The 18,665-nt window shown below is 41.5% G+C and overlaps 2 protein-coding genes across 5 annotated transcripts in view; one reads left to right on the plus strand and one right to left on the minus strand.

The window, feature by feature from the left end:
- Positions 1 to 7,232, minus strand: part of LOC108890793 (IgGFc-binding protein) — a 34,759-nt gene extending 27,527 nt beyond the window's left edge. Inside the window, exons 1-9 of the mRNA XM_051075776.1 lie at positions 6,784 to 7,232; positions 4,570 to 5,721; positions 4,127 to 4,461; positions 3,470 to 4,040; positions 2,790 to 3,385; positions 2,162 to 2,708; positions 1,521 to 2,065; positions 902 to 1,445; positions 528 to 724 (exon numbers count right to left, since the gene is read on the minus strand). Of these exons, the coding sequence (XP_050931733.1) occupies positions 528 to 724; positions 902 to 1,445; positions 1,521 to 2,065; positions 2,162 to 2,708; positions 2,790 to 3,385; positions 3,470 to 4,040; positions 4,127 to 4,461; positions 4,570 to 5,721; positions 6,784 to 6,826 (4,530 nt within the window). The 5' untranslated portion in view covers positions 6,827 to 7,232. The remainder of the gene's footprint in view (positions 1 to 527; positions 725 to 901; positions 1,446 to 1,520; positions 2,066 to 2,161; positions 2,709 to 2,789; positions 3,386 to 3,469; positions 4,041 to 4,126; positions 4,462 to 4,569; positions 5,722 to 6,783) is intronic.
- Positions 6,002 to 18,414, plus strand: si:dkey-262k9.2 (uncharacterized). Of its 4 annotated transcripts, none has more exons than XM_051076402.1 (8): positions 6,002 to 6,162; positions 11,557 to 11,617; positions 12,063 to 12,098; positions 13,022 to 13,051; positions 14,111 to 14,182; positions 14,356 to 14,424; positions 14,643 to 14,685; positions 16,014 to 18,414. In XM_051076402.1, the coding sequence occupies exons 2-8, from the start codon at positions 11,566 to 11,568 to the stop codon at positions 16,057 to 16,059; spliced, it is 348 nt and encodes a 115-aa protein (XP_050932359.1). In that variant the 5' UTR covers positions 6,002 to 6,162; positions 11,557 to 11,565; the 3' UTR covers positions 16,060 to 18,414. The 4 variants fall into 4 exon arrangements, with proteins under 4 accessions (XP_050932359.1, XP_050932360.1, XP_050932358.1 ...); XM_051076403.1 differs by lacking the exon at positions 6,002 to 6,162 and adding an exon at positions 7,430 to 7,584; XM_051076401.1 differs by lacking the exon at positions 6,002 to 6,162 and adding an exon at positions 8,637 to 8,806.
- Positions 18,415 to 18,665: the final 251 nt, after the last annotated feature.

Genomic DNA, 18,665 nt, shown 5'->3' on the forward strand with positions numbered 1-18,665 from the left:
CACAAACCAGTGAGTCACTGTTCGCATTACCCAACTGTTCTCTAAACACCAAACAAAACAACAACACAAAAGGCCTAGGATTTTGTGATTAATCATGTGTCACACGTTCAGGTGAGGCAGAATACGTTTGGCAAAGACAATAATGAGTCACATTATTAACAGTTCATGGAAGAACTAAGACACGTCACTTGTTTAGCTCAACTGTAGCAACATGTTTATAACCGAACCTGCACTGGGGTCACATGTAAATGTGTCACAACAGCACACCCTCAGGAAACCAAGACATTTATTGGAAGTCAAACAAAGCAACAATTTTCAGATCAGATCACATACTGGGTGTTGCACTGTATCGAGAGAGAGAGAGAGAGAGAGAGAGAGAGAGAGAGAGAGAGAGAGAGAGAGAGAGAGAGAGAGAGAGAGAGAGAGAGAGAGAGAGAGAGAGAGAGAGAGAGAGAGAGAGAGAGAGAGAGAGAGAGAGAGAATGTACATGTCAGTTGGTAAAAGCCAAGTAATGTGTAGCTACTTACCTCATAGTAGTGCCCATGGTAGAAGCAACCACATTGCTCAGCTTTGGCGCAGCCATTACCACTCTGCATGTATCCAGAGTCACATTGACATCCCTCATAACAGGGCCATGGGCAGTGAATATCAGACAAAACACCACAGGACTCAGGGCATGCATCAACACATATATTGTAGTGAGAATTTTCAGGGCATGAGAGTGCTGTGGGAAGGGAAAAAAAAGAAAAGAAAAAGAGTTCATATACTGTACAGAGTCCAGCTAGTTTGCCAGATTTCTTAAAGTACAACAGAAGCATGTGTGCAGGCCTGTGGTTTACATGCACTGGTACACTATAACACACTAATGAAATAGTTTAATATCATGATTAATAATACTCACAGCACTTCTCACCCCTCCATGGTTTGACTTCAGCTCCTTTCTCCTGGCATGCAAGAGTGTATTCTCTCAAACTACTGCAAAACAATTCTTCATTCCCATTAGACATACACAAGTTATTCACACAGTTCTGAAAAAAAGGCTCTGGATGTACAGCAGTGTGACATCCGCTAAATGATCCTGCAGGAGAAAGCAGGATGCCACAGATGTCATCCGATGCAAATTCAGCTGCTCTAGTGGAGTTGCACACTGAACAGAGATCACATTCTTCAGAGCAGTTCAATCCAGGTGGTGAAAGTGACCAGGAAGATGCAAATATAGAAACATCACTCGCAAGGCTCAGTTTCTTGTCTATAGCAACAGTACTGATGTGTCCACACAAGCCACACATTTTTCTATGGGAGGCAGGAAGCTCTATTTGTACCAGGTCAGGCCCTCCATAACTGACAACCACCCCAGTGTCTACAACAACACGAGTCAGCAAGCCAGACCGGAGTACTGCTACATGATCCAGTTGGATAGGAAGACCCCACAGAGCACCATTAATCTGAAAAATTAAGATGTTTAAGTTACAATTGAGGCACACTGAAAAGTATGAATTTGTGAGTGTGCAGCAGCTTACCTTTGCTTTTCCCAAATGCTCCATCTCCAGTGACATATTCACTCCATGGACCCTGAGGTACAGCTGTCCATGCTGGATGGTAACAATAGTGTCAGATTCTTCCTCATCACAAAGCTGGGATAGAACATAATGACAGTTTCCCATGTTAAAGTCAAAGCTATGTCCATCATAGCTCCTGAAGTGTCTACCACCCATCACTGTGCATTTAACAGATTGTGATGCATGGCATGCCCTCTGACCACCTTGGATGACACATTTTGTTCCAGTTGGACATGTTTGGTTAGTACATTGCACCGTGTTGTGGCCCACACAGACACAGTGCAGCTGACAGTGCTCATCAGGGTAGAAACTCTCACGGATTTCATGGTAAACACCATTGTAAATGCAGCCACACTCAGAGTCTGGTACACATTTGCCACCACTGTGGAAAAACCCAGGTCTGCAGAAACAACCCTCTTTGCATTTCACCATTAGAGGACTTTCCACACAGTCAGACATGTGACTGGAACACAGCTGGTATTCACTGTTAGGTGGACAGGAGAGATCTAAAGGAAAAAAACAAACAATTTCATTCAAAATGTTAATGTTTTGCACACATTTAATATTAGGGAAAAAAAAGGGATTTCACTTGGGTAACTTACTACAGAAATTGGAAGCCCTCCATTCATCCACTATAGCTCCCATTTCTTGACATACAGCAACATAGCCGGACAGAATTTGACACAGGGTAGTCTGGTTACTGTAACAAAGATCATGAACACAATTATCATAGAAATCTTGTGGATCAACTGTTTTATGGCAGCTCTGCAATGCTCCCTCTGTATCCAGTAACCTTCCACAGAAATCTTTTCCCTGGTAAAGAGCCATATCCTGTAAATTGCAACCTGAGGTGTTCATAGGCACATCCACACATTCATGTTCATTGCTGGTTTGCCAGTGTCTAATGGCCTGAAAGATATCAGAGTTGTCATCTTGTATCAGATCATCTTCTGGATTATCATTAAAGTTCCCACACAGGCCACAGAGATTACCAGCAAACTTCCTTGGCATTTGGACGGTCAGGACGTCAGAGCTGTATGTCACAACAACACCAAAATCAGTCTCTATGCACTTTGAGAGGCCAGTCATGTAGAGCTTTACTTTGCCTTGGCTCAACACAGATGGAAGATGCAGGAGCAGACCATTTACCTGAAACAAGGGGAGTACTGTTTATAAAGTGGAGTGGATAAAATATGTCTAGAGGTACTGTAACAAAAAAAATAAACGTACCTCAACCTTGTTTCTCCAGTCATTTGACATCTCAATGGAATAACCAGAGACCACCATTTTAACATGCCGAATTGAAACGTTGGTAGCATCCTTCATCTGGTTCTGCACCTCCACAGTAAAGTCTTCCATGTCTCCCCAGGTGGGACAATGAGAAGTGAGAAGGTAACTACAGTTTCCATAGACATCAAAGTTTCGCCCATCAAAGGTGGTATAGTGAGGATCTCCTCTGGCTATGCACACCCCAGACCCATCCATGTGACAGCCCAGCACTCCATTCAGAACCTTACACACTTCTCCATTTTGGCAATGGGACTGAGCACACATAATCTTCTTGGATTTCGGCTGGCAGACACATTTCTCCTGGCACTGCTCATCGACCCAGAGGTTCTCCTTGGGGAGATAGTAGGAACCTTGGTGAAGACAACCACACTTGCTATGAGGTACACATTCCCCACCACTCAGTAGATATCCCCTGTTACATTGGCATGATTCTACACAGGGCAGGGTGCAATTATGATGGGCCTCTGGATTAGCACAGGTAGCAGAGCAGGCAGAGCCACAGATCTCATAGTGGCTGTTCAGAGGACAAGCCATAGCTGCGAAAGGAACAACATACTCCAATAAATTTTTTTTCAGCACACCGTGTTTTTAATCATGAAAAGAAAAAAATTAAGACTCACAGCACTTGGTGATGGTTCTCCAGTTTTGGATCCTGGCTCCAAGCCTCTGGCAGATGTTGGCATAGGCTGTCAAAACCTTGCACATAGAAGAGGCAGCTCCGCTGCGACAAAGGCTGTTTACACAACTACTAACAAACGGCTCAGGATCAATATATGAATGACAATCTGCAAAAGGTCCATTACTGATCTGTAATAGAGTGCATTCAATTCTGAAGGAGCTGACTTTAGTGTCAGGATAGGATTTGGTTTGAGTGCACCCTAGACACGAGACACCACTACCACAGTCCTCAATACAGGAGCCTGTATCACTGCTCACCACCCATGGGAGATTAAAATCCACAGTCTGGGTCTCATCAGCACCATTATCTGAGGAGCTGTGATTAGCATTTCCACACAAGCCACATACGACTCCATACAGCTCTGGGCCAATTTCAATCTGAACATGGTGCTTCCAGTCATACTGCAGAGCCAGGCCGAAGTTAGTGTCCATGACAACGCTGGAGCCACTTGGATAAAATTTCAGGGACCCATTTCCCAGCATGAGGGGCAGGTTCCTCGTCTGTCCATCAATCTATTGAGTGCAAATGCAAGAACAATATATATGATTATATAAAAACAACTACAAAAGTGTATATTTACTACATTTACTGCACTCACCCTAATATGATTTTTGTCCTCTTTAACTATGGAGATATTAAAGCCACGGACACTTATCTGCACTGTGTAGATGCTGGAGACAGTGGCACTGTTCAAATATGCTCTGGCTATGTTAATCTGCAGTGGAACTGAAGTGTTTAAGTCTGTACAGGTAGTTTGAACTAAAGTGTAGTTACAGTTTCCCTGTAGGACAAAATCTCTTCCATCAAACATGCGGTAATAAGAGTCACCCCATGCAGAGCATATTTTAGTTTTCAAAGAACAGAATGGTTTCCCATCTTTGATAAAGCACTTCCGTTTATGACCACAGTGTACATCTTCACAAGAAGCTGCAGCTGAAAAAAAAAAAAAAATTCACATATACGTGTGTTAAAACGGATGAACACATTCACCACGTGAAATAATCAACTATCAAAAGTTGCTCAGAAAATGTCAATACATACTTTTTTTACACACTGCTGGATGCAGTTTGCTCATGGCACTCAGATATTGTCCCACATTTGTGTCTGTCTGAAGAGGACTGAGCTCTGCATTATCAAGCAGCTGAGACAAGTTGCCCTTCTGGGAGAATTTAACACCAGACTTTAAATCTCCCGTCTGAGTACTGTTCTCTTCCAGCTCACTAATATCACCTGCATCAGACATAGGTACAGTCTGGCAGATATCTTCTACTGAGGGCAGTACAGTTAGTGTTGAAAAACTCTGCCCACTGTCATGTCTGAAGAAAACAAGTTGAAGAGGACTGTAACTAGTAATGTGGATTTTATCTGATGTCACAACTGGGATGACCTTCATAACGCCACCAACAAGAGAGACATTCTTTCGCCCAGTGCTGGTGGTCATGTCCAGATCAGAGTTGATAGTAGCCATTGCCAACAGGAAACGAGAACTCACTCCTGTGTTTACCAAAGGAAGGATAATGTAATCAAAACTCCAGTGAGAAACTGGTTTTAGTTGAGCAAATCCATACAAACAGCCCGCAGGTATGTGTTTGGAGCATGTAAAACCAACAACAACACCAACAGCTTCCTGGGAATACAACTCTGAGCCAGAAAAGCTGGTGTTGCTCTGGAGGTAAACGCTCTGTAGTGTCCCCATATGCAACTTAAGGACACTGCCGCTGGGGTACATATTGCCATTAAAGAGCACTTCCCCTGAGAGGAAGACGTCCACTGATGTCTCCCTGTCCGAGCTAGTGACGACCATCTGGCTGACAGCAGTCTGGTTAGAAAAGTGAGGAGTAATCGGATAGTAGTGGGTCCCCCAGGAGGAGACCTCATGAAGGAGGCTGTGGTCACAACCAGTCTGGGTGCAGAATGACGCAAGGGCTGTGACAGGTTTCACAGATATCACGCTGAGGAGGCAGGAGGAGCGAGCACTGGCCATTCCCACAGACAATGGCAGGTGAATTGTCTTCGACTGGCTAGCAGAGAGGAAGATGCGTTGCTTGAAGCTGGTTTCCAGAACCCTCACAGTGACTAAGGTCCAAGCACCAGAAGCCATGATAGTTATTTGATGGCTAACATTTGCTGTTGGGTCATTATGAGGGGGAAACATCATCAGAAACTTCCTACCAGGACTGGCCCAACACAGGCCTGCAGAGGAGAACATAAAATAGGGTTACATTTTTAATTCAATATAAAACATTTGAATATACTTCCACATCACATCTGCAGGAAATATGCAAATAGAGTGTACAATATCATAATTAACAGACAAATATAGAGCTCTGAGAGTAGGTGATGATTTTATGATAGTAAATATTGTCGCACTGAATTATTACGTCTATTCACAGGACACTGCGAAAGAGTCCCTGTATGCAGTAAGTTACTTGTGTAACAGATAAGACGGGTGGTGTCAGATTTCAACAAGCCCAGCAGCCAATGAAGAACACAGTTCCTAGTTCCTGACTGAGTACACCTGCATTAACGTGCACACTCACTCTGGCAGTTTCCATGATAACAAGGATCTTGGCGTGGGAGCAGCAACATACCAGCAGTATATAGAGAGAATTCTAAACAACAGCTCATTTAAATGTAAGTTGACCTTTCAGCCTATATTCTGGGTAACCTGCATAAAGCTATTGAATAATTTCTTAACAGTTGATCTTTAACACTTATGTACTGTATGTAGCTTATATTGAATGGATTCTCATTGCAAATGCTAATATGAAAGGATCCTGTATTCACTGCAAGAGCATTGTAACAAGGGGCAAACTGATTGCTGGTGTGATAATTCTGCATATATACATCCCAATGCAGAGAAAAGGCAACTGAAGATTTCTCAAGTCACCAATTACTGACCACAATTCCCTTTAACAGTGCACAGATTAGTATCTTTTGTTATTCCAAGGGCTAAGACGTAGCCGCACCCCATTCATCACTCAAAACTAGACAAATAGAACTTCTCAAGGTAGACAGCTGAACTGTTGAGACTTGAGTGAGGCAGGTGAAAGAGAAATAACCTAATGCTAACGCAGGTGTGCTGCAAATATCCAAAAAGAGCGTGGGGGTTGACTGGAGTGAAGGAGGATTAGCATGCTGAAAAACTAGTCGGGTTATACTACTATATGTTTATGCAAATTATGTTTAGTTGAGTCTGGTTTAACTACATCCCAGAACCTACAAACAATATTAACTTGCAACTATGCCACTTACCAAGTCCCACGAGGAATAACTGGAGCAGCAGTACAAACTGCATTACTGTACTTAAACGAGAAAACTTACATGAATGGAATATGGTTTATCGATTATGTTTCCCCCTCCTCAACTGACAAATTTTAGTCATAAGAAAACGGAAATGTCGAGAGCTAGCGATAAGCTAACAACGCACAAACTGCCAGTAAAAATTGAGAGATGGCAAAGACGGCCAATTAGCCCACCTGTGCTTGGTACAACAGATAACAGCCAGTCAGCCTGTCAGTCGGTGTGGACGTCATCAGTTGTGGACTAATTAGGCAGCAGCTGCCAGGTGATCTGCATTAATATTAATAACCATAACTGACTGGCACTTGTCATTTTAAATGTATTATTTAAACGGTTAAGTACCTTTTTATGCTACTTCTGGTCCAGTTCAAATAAAAATAATCACCAATCAACACTCAACTCTACCTGAAACTATGGCAAGTTACATCTTTACTTGCCACACTTAACTGCGTTATATTCGTGTGACTTATTCATGCACAACGATGTCATCAGTATCTTAACCTCATCGTTTTCAGGAAATCAAGCAGCAGTTCTGAACAGGCACAGGGAGGTATTTTCCGCTGTAGCAAAAACTTGACTGAGAGGCAAACGGTGAGGGGCAGCTCAGCACAAAATGAGCTGGCAGTGAATCCCCTTCTAGGTGAGAGTAAAGTTGCTCTGAACTTATTGGCCCACACAGCAGCAGCAGACAGCTTTTCCTGTTAACGAGTCGGCTCCTCGGTGGCTCATCTGATCGATTGACGTGCAGCTTTGGTGAGTACGTCAAGTTTCAGGGCAGAGACGAGGAAAGAGGAACAAGGATACTATTTTAAAACCTTATTTTTTTCTAAAGTAATACACATTTTGCATCAGAACTGTCTTTCTCCTGTATTGGTTGGTTATTGGCTGGTATTTAAAATGTTAATGTGGGCTGTAATGTTATACAGAATTATCACCAGTGGACAATTTTTTTGGCTAATGAGCATCATCATATCCCTGCACTGCAGCTTTTTCACTGTTTCCTCCATGTTTTTCTTTTTTCTCTCGCCAAGTTCAACAAACTGTGTGCGAGTTACCCGTAACTTTCTCAGTGTGTAACTCATGGAAAAACATTTCAGCTTTAAACAACAGCAGTCCTGTTTGTTACACAATGAGTCAATTTTATCCATTCAAATGTGCAGAGTTCTTCCTGAAGGAAGCAAGTTACAGGTGCTGTGAACTTAAAAAAAAGTGACTTGGCACACTGTTGCACCACTTATCTCACTTCCTGTGTGCATGTGTATAGACTATTAAGATAGTCTTGAGGATTCCTGGGTGCGTTTTCGACCTAAATATTAGTCTGCAAACAAATAACCAAGTGTTTGACCAAGGAGTGTCAGAGGTGAAAGAAGGGGCATCACATCTTTGTTGAAATCTCCACACATCGCCTTCGCTGAGTCTTTTCCCAAACATTTTGTGTTGCTTGTTTCTTGGAGGAGTGATGAGGCTGCATTTCAGACAGATTGGATTGTGCGCACCCTCAGTGTGTCTGGGCTAGGTCTTGTGATAGTGCTGTTAACAAAACAACAGCTTTGTCTCCATCTGATAAAAAGTAAACCTGAGGTGTACGTGCGCAGTGCAATGTCCTGTTTTGGTCACAGCAGAGATTGAAAATGCCAACTATTTAGTGCAACCATGGAGTCTGTTCATTCTTGTGTGCATTAATGGGTTTTAAATTTTTGCATACATACACACACACACACACAAAGAGAGAGTGAGAGGGAGAGAGAGAGAGAGAGAGCGATAAAGGGGTTAGGCAAATACAGGATATGTGTCTCCAAGGCGGCTGTCATTGTCAGGCACACACATATATCCTCTTAGTTGTGTTACTGTTAGCTGTACTGGCCTGATGCTCAACAGGTCATCTACAAACAATTCATATTGGATATAACTACTTAGTTGTCAGACTCAGTCATTACTGTTGGATTGCTCATTGGTACGCATGGCACCAACTAAGGTATTGTGAGTTTGCTTTATTTTTGTTTTTTCGTCATTAGTTTCCTTGTTACTTTGTTTGCGGTCCAGTGGCACTGAAGACTGTGTTGTGTTATAGGAAAAAAGGGGATTTGCATCAACCTTACTTAGATAAACAACTACTGTAGAGATGTCAGAGTTGAGTAAACATTTCAATAAGAATATTTTCTCTCTTCACTGAAGCAGAGTAGGCTACCACTTTTATAAAATTGAATGGCAATGAATCACAAATGATCTGAGTGCTTTTTCTCTCGCTCACTCATTCTTTTCCCTTGTTGTTGTGCTCATTCTTTTTAGAGCAAGTCTGTTTTTAGCTTTGACACATCTTCACAATAATCACAAAGTTTCTCTTTGCTATCTTTTCTCGTCTTTCTCTCAATTTTTCCTGCTTGTATCCGTTTTCCTATAAACTCTCTAGGCCACAGTAATTCTGATATCTTTGCATGTTAGTGATTCCTATCACTGGTGTCAAATTCTTGTAAGAAGTGCACAGTGGTTGAGCAGAGGGTTGTTATCTGTGCGAGCAGATAAGAAAAGAGTTTGTGTCTCTGCATGTTGTTCTGTTTATGTACATGTGGTAAACCTCTGTTTGTTTGTGTATTTTGTTGATATAGATTGTACTGGGTGGGCTGGAAGGATTGGAAAGGGTTCATCAGTCAAATTTAAACCTGCTAAACAAGATTTAGGTGTTCCGTGGGCTGGCCTGACCAGACAGGTATGAGGTTCAGGGTTAGTCCTGTCAGGAAAACTGCACTGGGGAAAACAGAACAAAAACAAGACTCATCCACCCTCCAGCAACAGTACAGTATACCTTTCTTGCAGCATTGCGTTCTAGTTTTATGATATGTTACTGTCTATGATCTTTGCATCTCCAGCTAGAAAGCAACTGGCATGTCTAGTTTATAAGCAAGCCGTTGGTTATTATACGTTGCAAACTGGCTCTGGTATTAAAGAACAAATTCAATCGGCATTCAAATGTACAAGAATATATTACCCAATTTGAAAAATAATACAGGCGTCAGGAGCCAGTTTAATACAGAGGCAGTGGACTGGGTTGATAAATATTTCCAAATTGGATCAGCTTATTATTTCACCCAAAGTGACTCTGAAAAGCAAATTGGATACAGAAGGGGATTTTATTTGCAGCTTCTTAGGTTATTTGTGTTTGGAGATTTACTGCAGCTATTCAGGAGGCCAGAACAGCCCACAGTACACTCCCTTTCCAATCAGCCTCTGCTGTGTGATTAACATCTTTTTCCTATATAGTCGACCAAAATAGTTCTTGATGCTGTTCTGCTAATTTAGCATGAAGATAATCTTGTTGTGGACTGGGCTGCGCTCGTTCCTCTACGGCCCTACAGGGTGGACATTTGTCTCGCATGAAAGTTTGTAGACATCGACTACCTTGGTAGCATGTATAGATAAGATTACAGTTTATGGACAGATTTTTGATGCCTTAGTCTTTCATAAAAGTGCCAAAAACCTTATTAAAAGAATAAACTGATGTTGAGCGGTTTCAATTCTTAATGCTCACGCCTTTCTTTTTTCATTTCCATTCACCTAATATGGTAATTGGAATGTGCTCGCCATGCTGTGAGCATAATCCACTTCCTTAAATTGTAGCAATAAGTAGGAAACAGTAAGTCGCAGTGTGGGGGTGCTACTGCCCCTCAGAGCCTTGTTTGATAATCCGCACCTTAACAATGCAGGTCATTTCAGTTCTTCTCCGTCATTAACTATGGAGGAAACAAGGACACAATGGGCATGGCTAACAATGAAGAGACGCATACAGTGTAACATTTGGCACAAAGGTTAATGGGAGAGTTCCCTCTGTGTACAGCGTCTCTGACTATCGGTTCCTGATCCGATGCCAGCCTCAGTGGCTAAATCCAACCAATGAGGCATCTTCCGGGACCAGATGAGAGGTCATTCCCATGTTTTCCCATTTAAAAATATCACCATTCATATTGTGTTGGATACATCTGGGGCTTTGTTTGCCAGGCTCAGGACATCTGCGTTTCACATCTATCAGGCGGTGATGGGGAGCAGAGGTAGGGTTTGTTTTGGGCCATGTGCCATGAGGAAGTTGTGACATTTTTCCTTAAGAAGAACAGAAGGGGAAAAAAAGGGAAACAAAAGTCACAGCCAATATAAGTCTTTCATTTTGTTTCAAGATAAAGTTGGTAGATAAGTATGTGTTTTCGTTATAACTCAAGCTCATCTTCCTTTCCCAATTAGAATGACAAGAAACAAGAATATTGCTTAGCAGGATATATTAAACCAAGTAGACATTTCTGTGTTGCTCAACACCTGGCACCTGGCCTTTGCATAGGAAAGGGAAAATGTTGAATAGACACTTGTTGCCAGTCGACAGTGACCAAAATCACAACAGTTTTTCTGCTGAGCACTACGGGAAAATAAAGCTGTCACTCGCTGACCCTCTTGCCACCACCCACCACAGATTACAATCTAGACTTTGCATGCATACCTCTAAACCAGGTAAAACAGTGCAAGGACTGGTTGGCTTGGAATTTGTAGTTTTCCACTGACTTGCAGTATGTGATCCTGAAACTCAAAAGTGAGAGACAAGCCCGAATAATAGACAGCGTTTCTGCTTTCCATCACACTCTATCTCTAAACCAAAACACCAAGATTTCACACACATCAATGGCTGTGAATATTAATAGCAGATATTTTTAACTCGGTTTCTCTTTTTCCCTCCTCCCTCCACAGCATTTGAAGATGATGCGATTGCTGTTCCTGTGTCTGCTGCTGCTGCTGCCAGCCGCTACTGGTATGTTCTCATCTCTGTGACGCTTTCAGGTGATAAACATCTAATCAGGGTCTGTGCGTCCCTGTGCCAGCATGTTTTTCTCACCTACCTGCGTATGAGCACTGCCTGTGCTCCACGCAACAGGATTAATGTATGCACCAACTTTTGAATTATACAGCCACCTGAAAGAGAAAGTGCTACAGTGAAAGAAAGTGTTGCCAGCCATAAGAATAACATTAAAGAAAAGCACATGCAGTGAAATTAGCAACACTGCTCCCATTGCTTTACTTTACTAGAAAAGAGCAGCAGATAGACTCCACCAAGTACTCTAAATTCATGTATACCATTAAACTTTATCTGCACAGTCCATGTAAGTGTCCTGTGAATGTAGCAGCATTGTGGAGCATAATTTAACTTATAAAACTGCTGTGTTGTGAGTGTATTTTTACTTTGTACCTTTTTGCAGCTGTTTCAGAGGAGAGCGAAGGATCAGCTGATGATGGTATGTAAATCATCTTCTGTATAAAAAAAGGAAAAACAGAAGCACTTAATGAAGCCTTTCACTCAGCTGGGTGCGGGTGTCATGGGGCTATCTAAGGTTATCAACAAGGGAATGTACCTGGTTACAGCTTGAAGTCAATTTAGGGCTAAAAAGCCTGACTCAAATTAATTAATTTTATTAAACTCGAGAGATCACATCCACACACACCACCAAAGAGCATATTTTGTTAATTTGTTTTGAAAGGAATTATCACACTGTAATTTTCATTCTCAGGTCCTTTGCTTGTTTCCACATGTTTCTCGTCCTATTACTGTCAGTTCCAATTTTTTGCCTGCGTTTTCACTTTGGGTGAGCTGAGTTGGTCCTTTAGGCCACGTATGAAGTAATTATCACATGTCAAGGGTTGCACCAGACATGTTTTTTGACACAAACCAGTGAATTTCATGTCAAACAGAAACATGTGATGTACATTCATCATGCAGGACAAGGGGGAAAATAAACTTCCCCAGATCACTTTCACCAAGTGCACAATAGGAGCTGCATGATTTTGTGTGATGCACTCAGAGCTCTCCCTTTTCTCACTTATTGGTTTCCCTTCCTCATCTGAAGTTTTGTTATTTACTCTCAGTTTTGGTCACTTTACACCCAAGATGTAGTTTTGTTATTGCCTACAGTTTCTCGTAGGTAGTTTTGGTTTTCTGTGTGCAATATTGATTCTTGTTTATAGTCCATTTCTTTGCTCTCAGACCTTTTGGCCCCAAACTGACTTCATAAAACCCCCAATCAATATTCTTTCTAAAAGATTAAAGGTGTTGGCTATATCTTGACTATTGTACTGTACAATAGCAGAGTTCTCACAGTGATCACAGTTGAGATGCGTGCATTTCTGTACCACAACTAACTAATTTCTTTTTATTTTACAGAAATAGATGATGAGGATCTCTACGGGACTGGTGAGTTTATTACTTTTGTTCCAGAGAGTGGATATGAGGGCAGTAGTGTTTTCTGTTTGATGCAGAAAAAACTAGAAAACACTGTAAAGGCAGCTGTCCAGAAGAGAGTATATGAAGGTTATGGCCTTTGTAATTGTCAGTAAGTCAGCATCATGTATGGGGTGTTCTAGTCCAATGAGATGCGTGAAGGGCTGTGGCCTCAGTTGGCTCTCCCTCCTCCCAACCATTAAACCCCTGAATGGAATCAATTAGCTCCCTGGAGAGGCCCTGTGGATTCTGCTGAAAGGCCAATGAACATGTCGACATCTCCCCCATCCCGCTGGTCAGCTAATCAACATTGGCATTCTCATTCTCTCTCCACGCCTCGCTCAGTCACTCCTCATCTTCGCTTTGATTGACATTTGATAGAATTAAAGATCTGTTTAGAACAGGGCTGCAGCCAGTTAGTTCTCAGAGAAGCAGAGAGCTACAATTCCTCCGAAACCTCAACCGTCTGTCTCTCTTTCTGTATACACAAGCATATGCACATAAAAACATAAAGAGTTAGATAAGAGGATTGATACCACTCTCATGTTTGTATGATAAATGTGAAGCTGTAGTCAGAAGTCGGTTAGCTTGCTTAGCACAAAGACTGGAAATGTGATTGCAGCTTAACGGGCTCTGTCCAAAAGTAACAAAATCCACCTAGCAGCACCCCTAAAGCTCACTAATTAGCATGTTGTATCTTGTGTATTTAATCCATACAAAAACAAAGTGTAAAAAACACATTGTAGTTCTACTGGTAAAACTAGATTAAGAAATAACAGACTAGACTGGTTTTTTGTACTAGACAGTTGGCCAGACACAAGATCACAGATACAAGAGTGGTATCAATCTTCTCATCTTACTTAGCGAGAAAGCAGAAAATCATATTTTGTAGAACTATTCCTTTAAGGACTTCAATCTTCTGTTATATTAATTATATTAATTTAGGGGATTGAGATATCCAGTACACCTGAAATCAGCACAACTGTTGAACTGATGAAACTGTTTTCTTGTTCTCTTTGTTCTCTCCTTCAGTTGAAATATATCCAAATGGCCATGCTCCTGGCTCTTCAATGGATAAAACTACGGGTGAAGCAGAAAAGTCAGGTTAGTATTTTGTCATAATTACCACAATACAGTAAATATGTTAAGATGTTAAAATACAGTTTAGTGAAGGATACAGAAGTGTGAAAGATTCATAATGTCACACACTGGTGTCAAGTTAACTCACTTATTTGTTCAATACGCTTGTAGCCAACCTTTTCTGTTTTGTCTTTTAGAGCAGCTCACCCTGATTGTTATCGTCGTAGCTGTAGCTGTGGTGGCTCTTTCAGTTGCAGTGATAGTTGGTAAGTACTCTGTGTTTTGTTCAGAGATAATGTAGTGAAATGTGAAATAATGGTTGTTTCATTCCCACACTTAACAAATGCACTGCTGTAGAACCCTTCAGTGCTTGGCCTGAATCACTGTGGTGCCCGTGTGCCTTGTAACCCTGTTAATATCTAAGCAAATATGAGCTTTTCTCTTGTGTAGCCATGACCTTTTTCCACTTCTTTCCCCCTCACAGCTGTAATGTTGGTAAGACGCCACATGCACAGTCGGCAGCAAGGGTAAGGTCATATTTCTTCACTTAAAAGTTAATATTTGATCTTAATAAATTGTTCTTATTTTTGTAGTTTTTTCAGTGGGTTTTGAAGTATGCTGTCTTATTTTTTTAATGTACTTATTTTTCCACACTCAGCAAGAGGAACACACACATTTTCTTTTAACAAACAATGCACACTTGTGTCTTACAATGACATGCATGTTCCACGTGACGTTAAGTCAGCCTGCAGGTGACAGAACCAGTCTGGTCGGTAACAGCCTTTCTGCTCCCTTGCCAATCTGTCCTACTTCATCCAACTCGTCAGCATCAAAATCAGGAAAAAAAAAAAACACTCAGGTGGCAAAACGCAACCAGCATCCACCCATTTGAGCCTGTCTAGACTTGTACAGCAATTAGTACTATAGCCTGAGGCCCTACACCGCCACCGCCGAACACTCCCCACATCTAACCCTTTCCACCTTAGCCATCAAACAACAGCCGTAAGACTGTGCCACTGGGTCTGTTTGACCGAATGGGACAGGACTTAACCTGTTCCAAAGCTTACCTCATGAACTTGAGGCCCGAGTAGATGACTCTACTCAGGAATAAAACAGCCCTGTAAACACGATATTGGCACCATGACAACAATCTGCCAACAGCAGAACATCAGACAGAAGAACAGCCTAAACCAGTTATACGGAGAGATGTTCTCTCTTCACACTTTTGCCTCCCTTCTGCACTTTGCTTATTTAACCACAATTAGCTCTAGGGAGGTTTTCTGCAGAGTAATCACTTTCTTTTGTTCTGGTGTGCAGTAATACATGACCCACAGGTTGGGTCAGAGAGGCTACAGAGTTCAAATTAGTCTCCTGAGATCCTCAAGAAGCAGGAGAGCTGCTGTTCTGAAGCAGACACCCAAGTCAATCTGCAAGGGTTAAATTCCTCCACAGGATTACTGGCTGCCTCCTGGGGCTGCAGTCAGCTCTGGCAGTGTTTGGTGCTGACTGATCGCTCTGCTGAAAAGAGGCTTAATCACACAGCAACCTCTGGCTTGTTGGATCAACAGTGCCTTGCCAGGTTTATAAGTCCCACCTGGGGATGAGCCGTGTTTCGAGGTGATGCAGTTACTGTGCACCTGTCAGAGCCCCTGCAGCATGAGGCAGACACGTCGTTTCCTGAATCCCGACACACTGGGATGCTTCTTGTGTCTTTCTGCTAACAAACTGAGAACGGGCCTAAAAATATCTTAAAGATGACATACTTTTGCTTTTGCCCCACCCCCCCACCTCCACTCCACCCACCCCTGTTTATTCCCCTCCTGTCCTCCCTCTCTTTCTCTCTCTCTCTCTTCAGGGTCTACTCTGTGCCTGCAGAGCAGGACCAGAAAGGGGCTGTCTAGTTCCTGGTGGAGCCACAATTCTACAGCACACAGGCAGGAGAGGAGCAATGCACGGAGCTATGTATGTCATCTCCTACTCTTTGACTCAGGACAGTTAGACTTCTTTGCACAACAGCCTGCTTCATACCATTCGTTCCTACACATCCTCCTATCAGTACATATGCAATATGTGTTTTTTTTTTTTTTTTTTAACTGTTGTATACTTTTGTCTTTGTCCCAGCCATTTGTACTCCACATACACACAATTTAGCCTGGGACATTTGGAACACATTCAAACCTTCTAATTGGATTCTATTTGAGGAATCCAAATCAAAGCCAGTGAATATGGCTTAAAGCTTCTTTTGTTAAAAGGGATAATTTAGCACAGCCAGAGCTCCCCCTTTTTTTACTACCTGAAACAAGAAATTATTCCCACCAGCTATGCAGCGAAAGTGTATTTGCATTTGATTTGGTGTATGTGGAACAGACCTGTCGGTGTGAAATGGTGGTTGAGTGAGACAAACCATGCTAATCCACACTAAGCCAGCCCAGTACTCACTTCAGTCTGCTATTCACTTGTCTGACATCTTCTGTTCCTGGCCCATTAGTACTGACAGGAGGCAGTGCAATAGGAAGATAAAAACCTGTTCCCCCTCTTCTCAACCTCCGTAAAAAAGAAACAAGTGGAAATAGCCAGTGTGAACACCTCCTAGCAAGGCAGCAAATTAATCGACCGCCATGAATGATGATGTTTTCTTTTCCACCTCTCTTTTTCGTTTTGAAAGGCTTTCACTTTAGTCTTGCAGATTGTAAATAGCTCTGTGAATGTTGTCGAGAGTTTGATTAATGCCCCACACAGTGGTGGAGAGAAGCTGGGTGTGAGGGAGGGATAAAATCTTGCGAATCAAATAAAGTGTAGGGGATGATTGGGAGAAAAAACCAACAATGCCTGTGTTTCATTCATACAAAGCATGATGGCTTCTCTGTTTTCATTTAAATGGAAATCAATCATGCCCTGTGAAGGAAAGCTTTCTATCTTAGAACCCGAGGCAGCGGTTGCCTTATTTGCTCTGATACAGAGACAGGAACTTTCTCTGTTTAAAGGGGAAGGGGATGTACCACTGTTAGGACATGTCAGTTTTTTAAATTCATGGCTTCATGAGGAGCACTGGCTCCAATCCAAAACAATTGTGCACTTATGTCCTCATCAGGGTGAGCAGTGACTATAGGTCTGTGCTGAAGTGTCTTAAAATGATGAATCCCAAGCAGATTGGCAGATGTGAGTATTGTCAGTGCATTGTTCATATCTGACTCTGTGTCTACAGTATGTTATTTCTCAAGAGTGTAGCATTGCCCAATACACCTAAAGTAGGTGCCAGCATTTCAATGGCAGGACAATTGGACAAAAATTGCAGTATAAACATTTCACTTTTTTATGTTTGTATAGCTTATCTTCTCATTTTTACTCATATTCACTTTACATTCACTCATATTTTGAGTCAGACAAACAAACCACAGCGCAACATTTGAAATGTAGAAAGCGAACAGACTTGTGCAAAAATCCAAAAGTAAATGCAGTATTTAGTCCAGCCTGCTCTTCTCTACTATTTACTTGTTAACGCCTCTCTGCCATGACACTAACCATGTAAATCTACTGTAACAAATGTAACTATTGTACTTTGTTTCTATCTCAGCATGTTGTATGTGGAAAAGGCTTTTTCTATTTTACAATGGCTGATTCTTTTCCTGTCAGTGCTAAAGGAATTCTGTGAACATATGCAATTCATCTTTTTTAAGCTTTTAATATCATACATAATAATATATTGTATGTATTTACATATTCTCTTGTCTCTTGATAGAAAACATCATATTTGGCTAAATGGCATATATATATAGATATATAGATAGATAGATAGATAGATACACTTAAGGGGCAATATCTTCTCTCTGCTGTTCATTTATAAATTGTGTGTATAAAAGTTGTGGTGGGTGGCCAAGAAGTCCTTTATGTAAAATATTTGTATTATTTAGTGTCATTGCAGCCAAAAAATAAAATAAAAATTGACTTAATGTTAAATAGGTATGTTTATATGCACTTGTGTATGCAGATTAGCCCATATGTATTATTTGTGCCAAGGACATTCATGGTGGTTTTCCGTCATATAATAATTTACAAAGAATGTAATACATGACCTTATATCTCTCAAGAAACCTATTGCAGCAGGAGACTCTATATCATGAACTGATTTTGTTTGCACAGGTATTGTCTCCTTGAGTTTTTTCTGATAGCAATTAGGACAGTGAACCCTATATTATGTAGCTATGCTGAACTTTGGATTGTGTCTATTTTTACCATTAAATCTGTTTTAAAATGCACTTGCTTTCTCCCAGTTTGTTGTTTCCATCATTTTGATGCCATATGGATGCAAAGATAATGCACTAGTGGATCTTGTTTAATCTAGGGCTTTACTCAGTCACAAGCATAGAGCTACTAAGAGGCTTTGACACCCCTTACTGAGTATCACGTTTTTGTCGAGATTGAAATTGTAAAGAGTGTGAAGGAAGAAAAAGTGGCCCAGCTTTCATTTTTAGAGCCTGACAGAAAATAAGCGTTGTGCGAGATTGTC

The sequence above is a fragment of the Lates calcarifer genome, linkage group LG15 (genome assembly GCF_001640805.2).
Source record: "Lates calcarifer isolate ASB-BC8 linkage group LG15, TLL_Latcal_v3, whole genome shotgun sequence".
NCBI classification, from domain to species: domain Eukaryota; kingdom Metazoa; phylum Chordata; class Actinopteri; family Centropomidae; genus Lates; species Lates calcarifer.

Excerpts from the sequence above, each read along its gene's own strand:
- si:dkey-262k9.2 (XM_051076401.1), top strand. Across the intron at positions 13,052-14,110 it reads TGAGGATCTCTACGGGACTG|TTGAAATATATCCAAATGGC; the intron begins GTGAGTTTATTA and ends TCTCTCCTTCAG. Across the intron at positions 14,425-14,642 it reads TTCAGTTGCAGTGATAGTTG|CTGTAATGTTGGTAAGACGC; the intron begins GTAAGTACTCTG and ends TCCCCCTCACAG.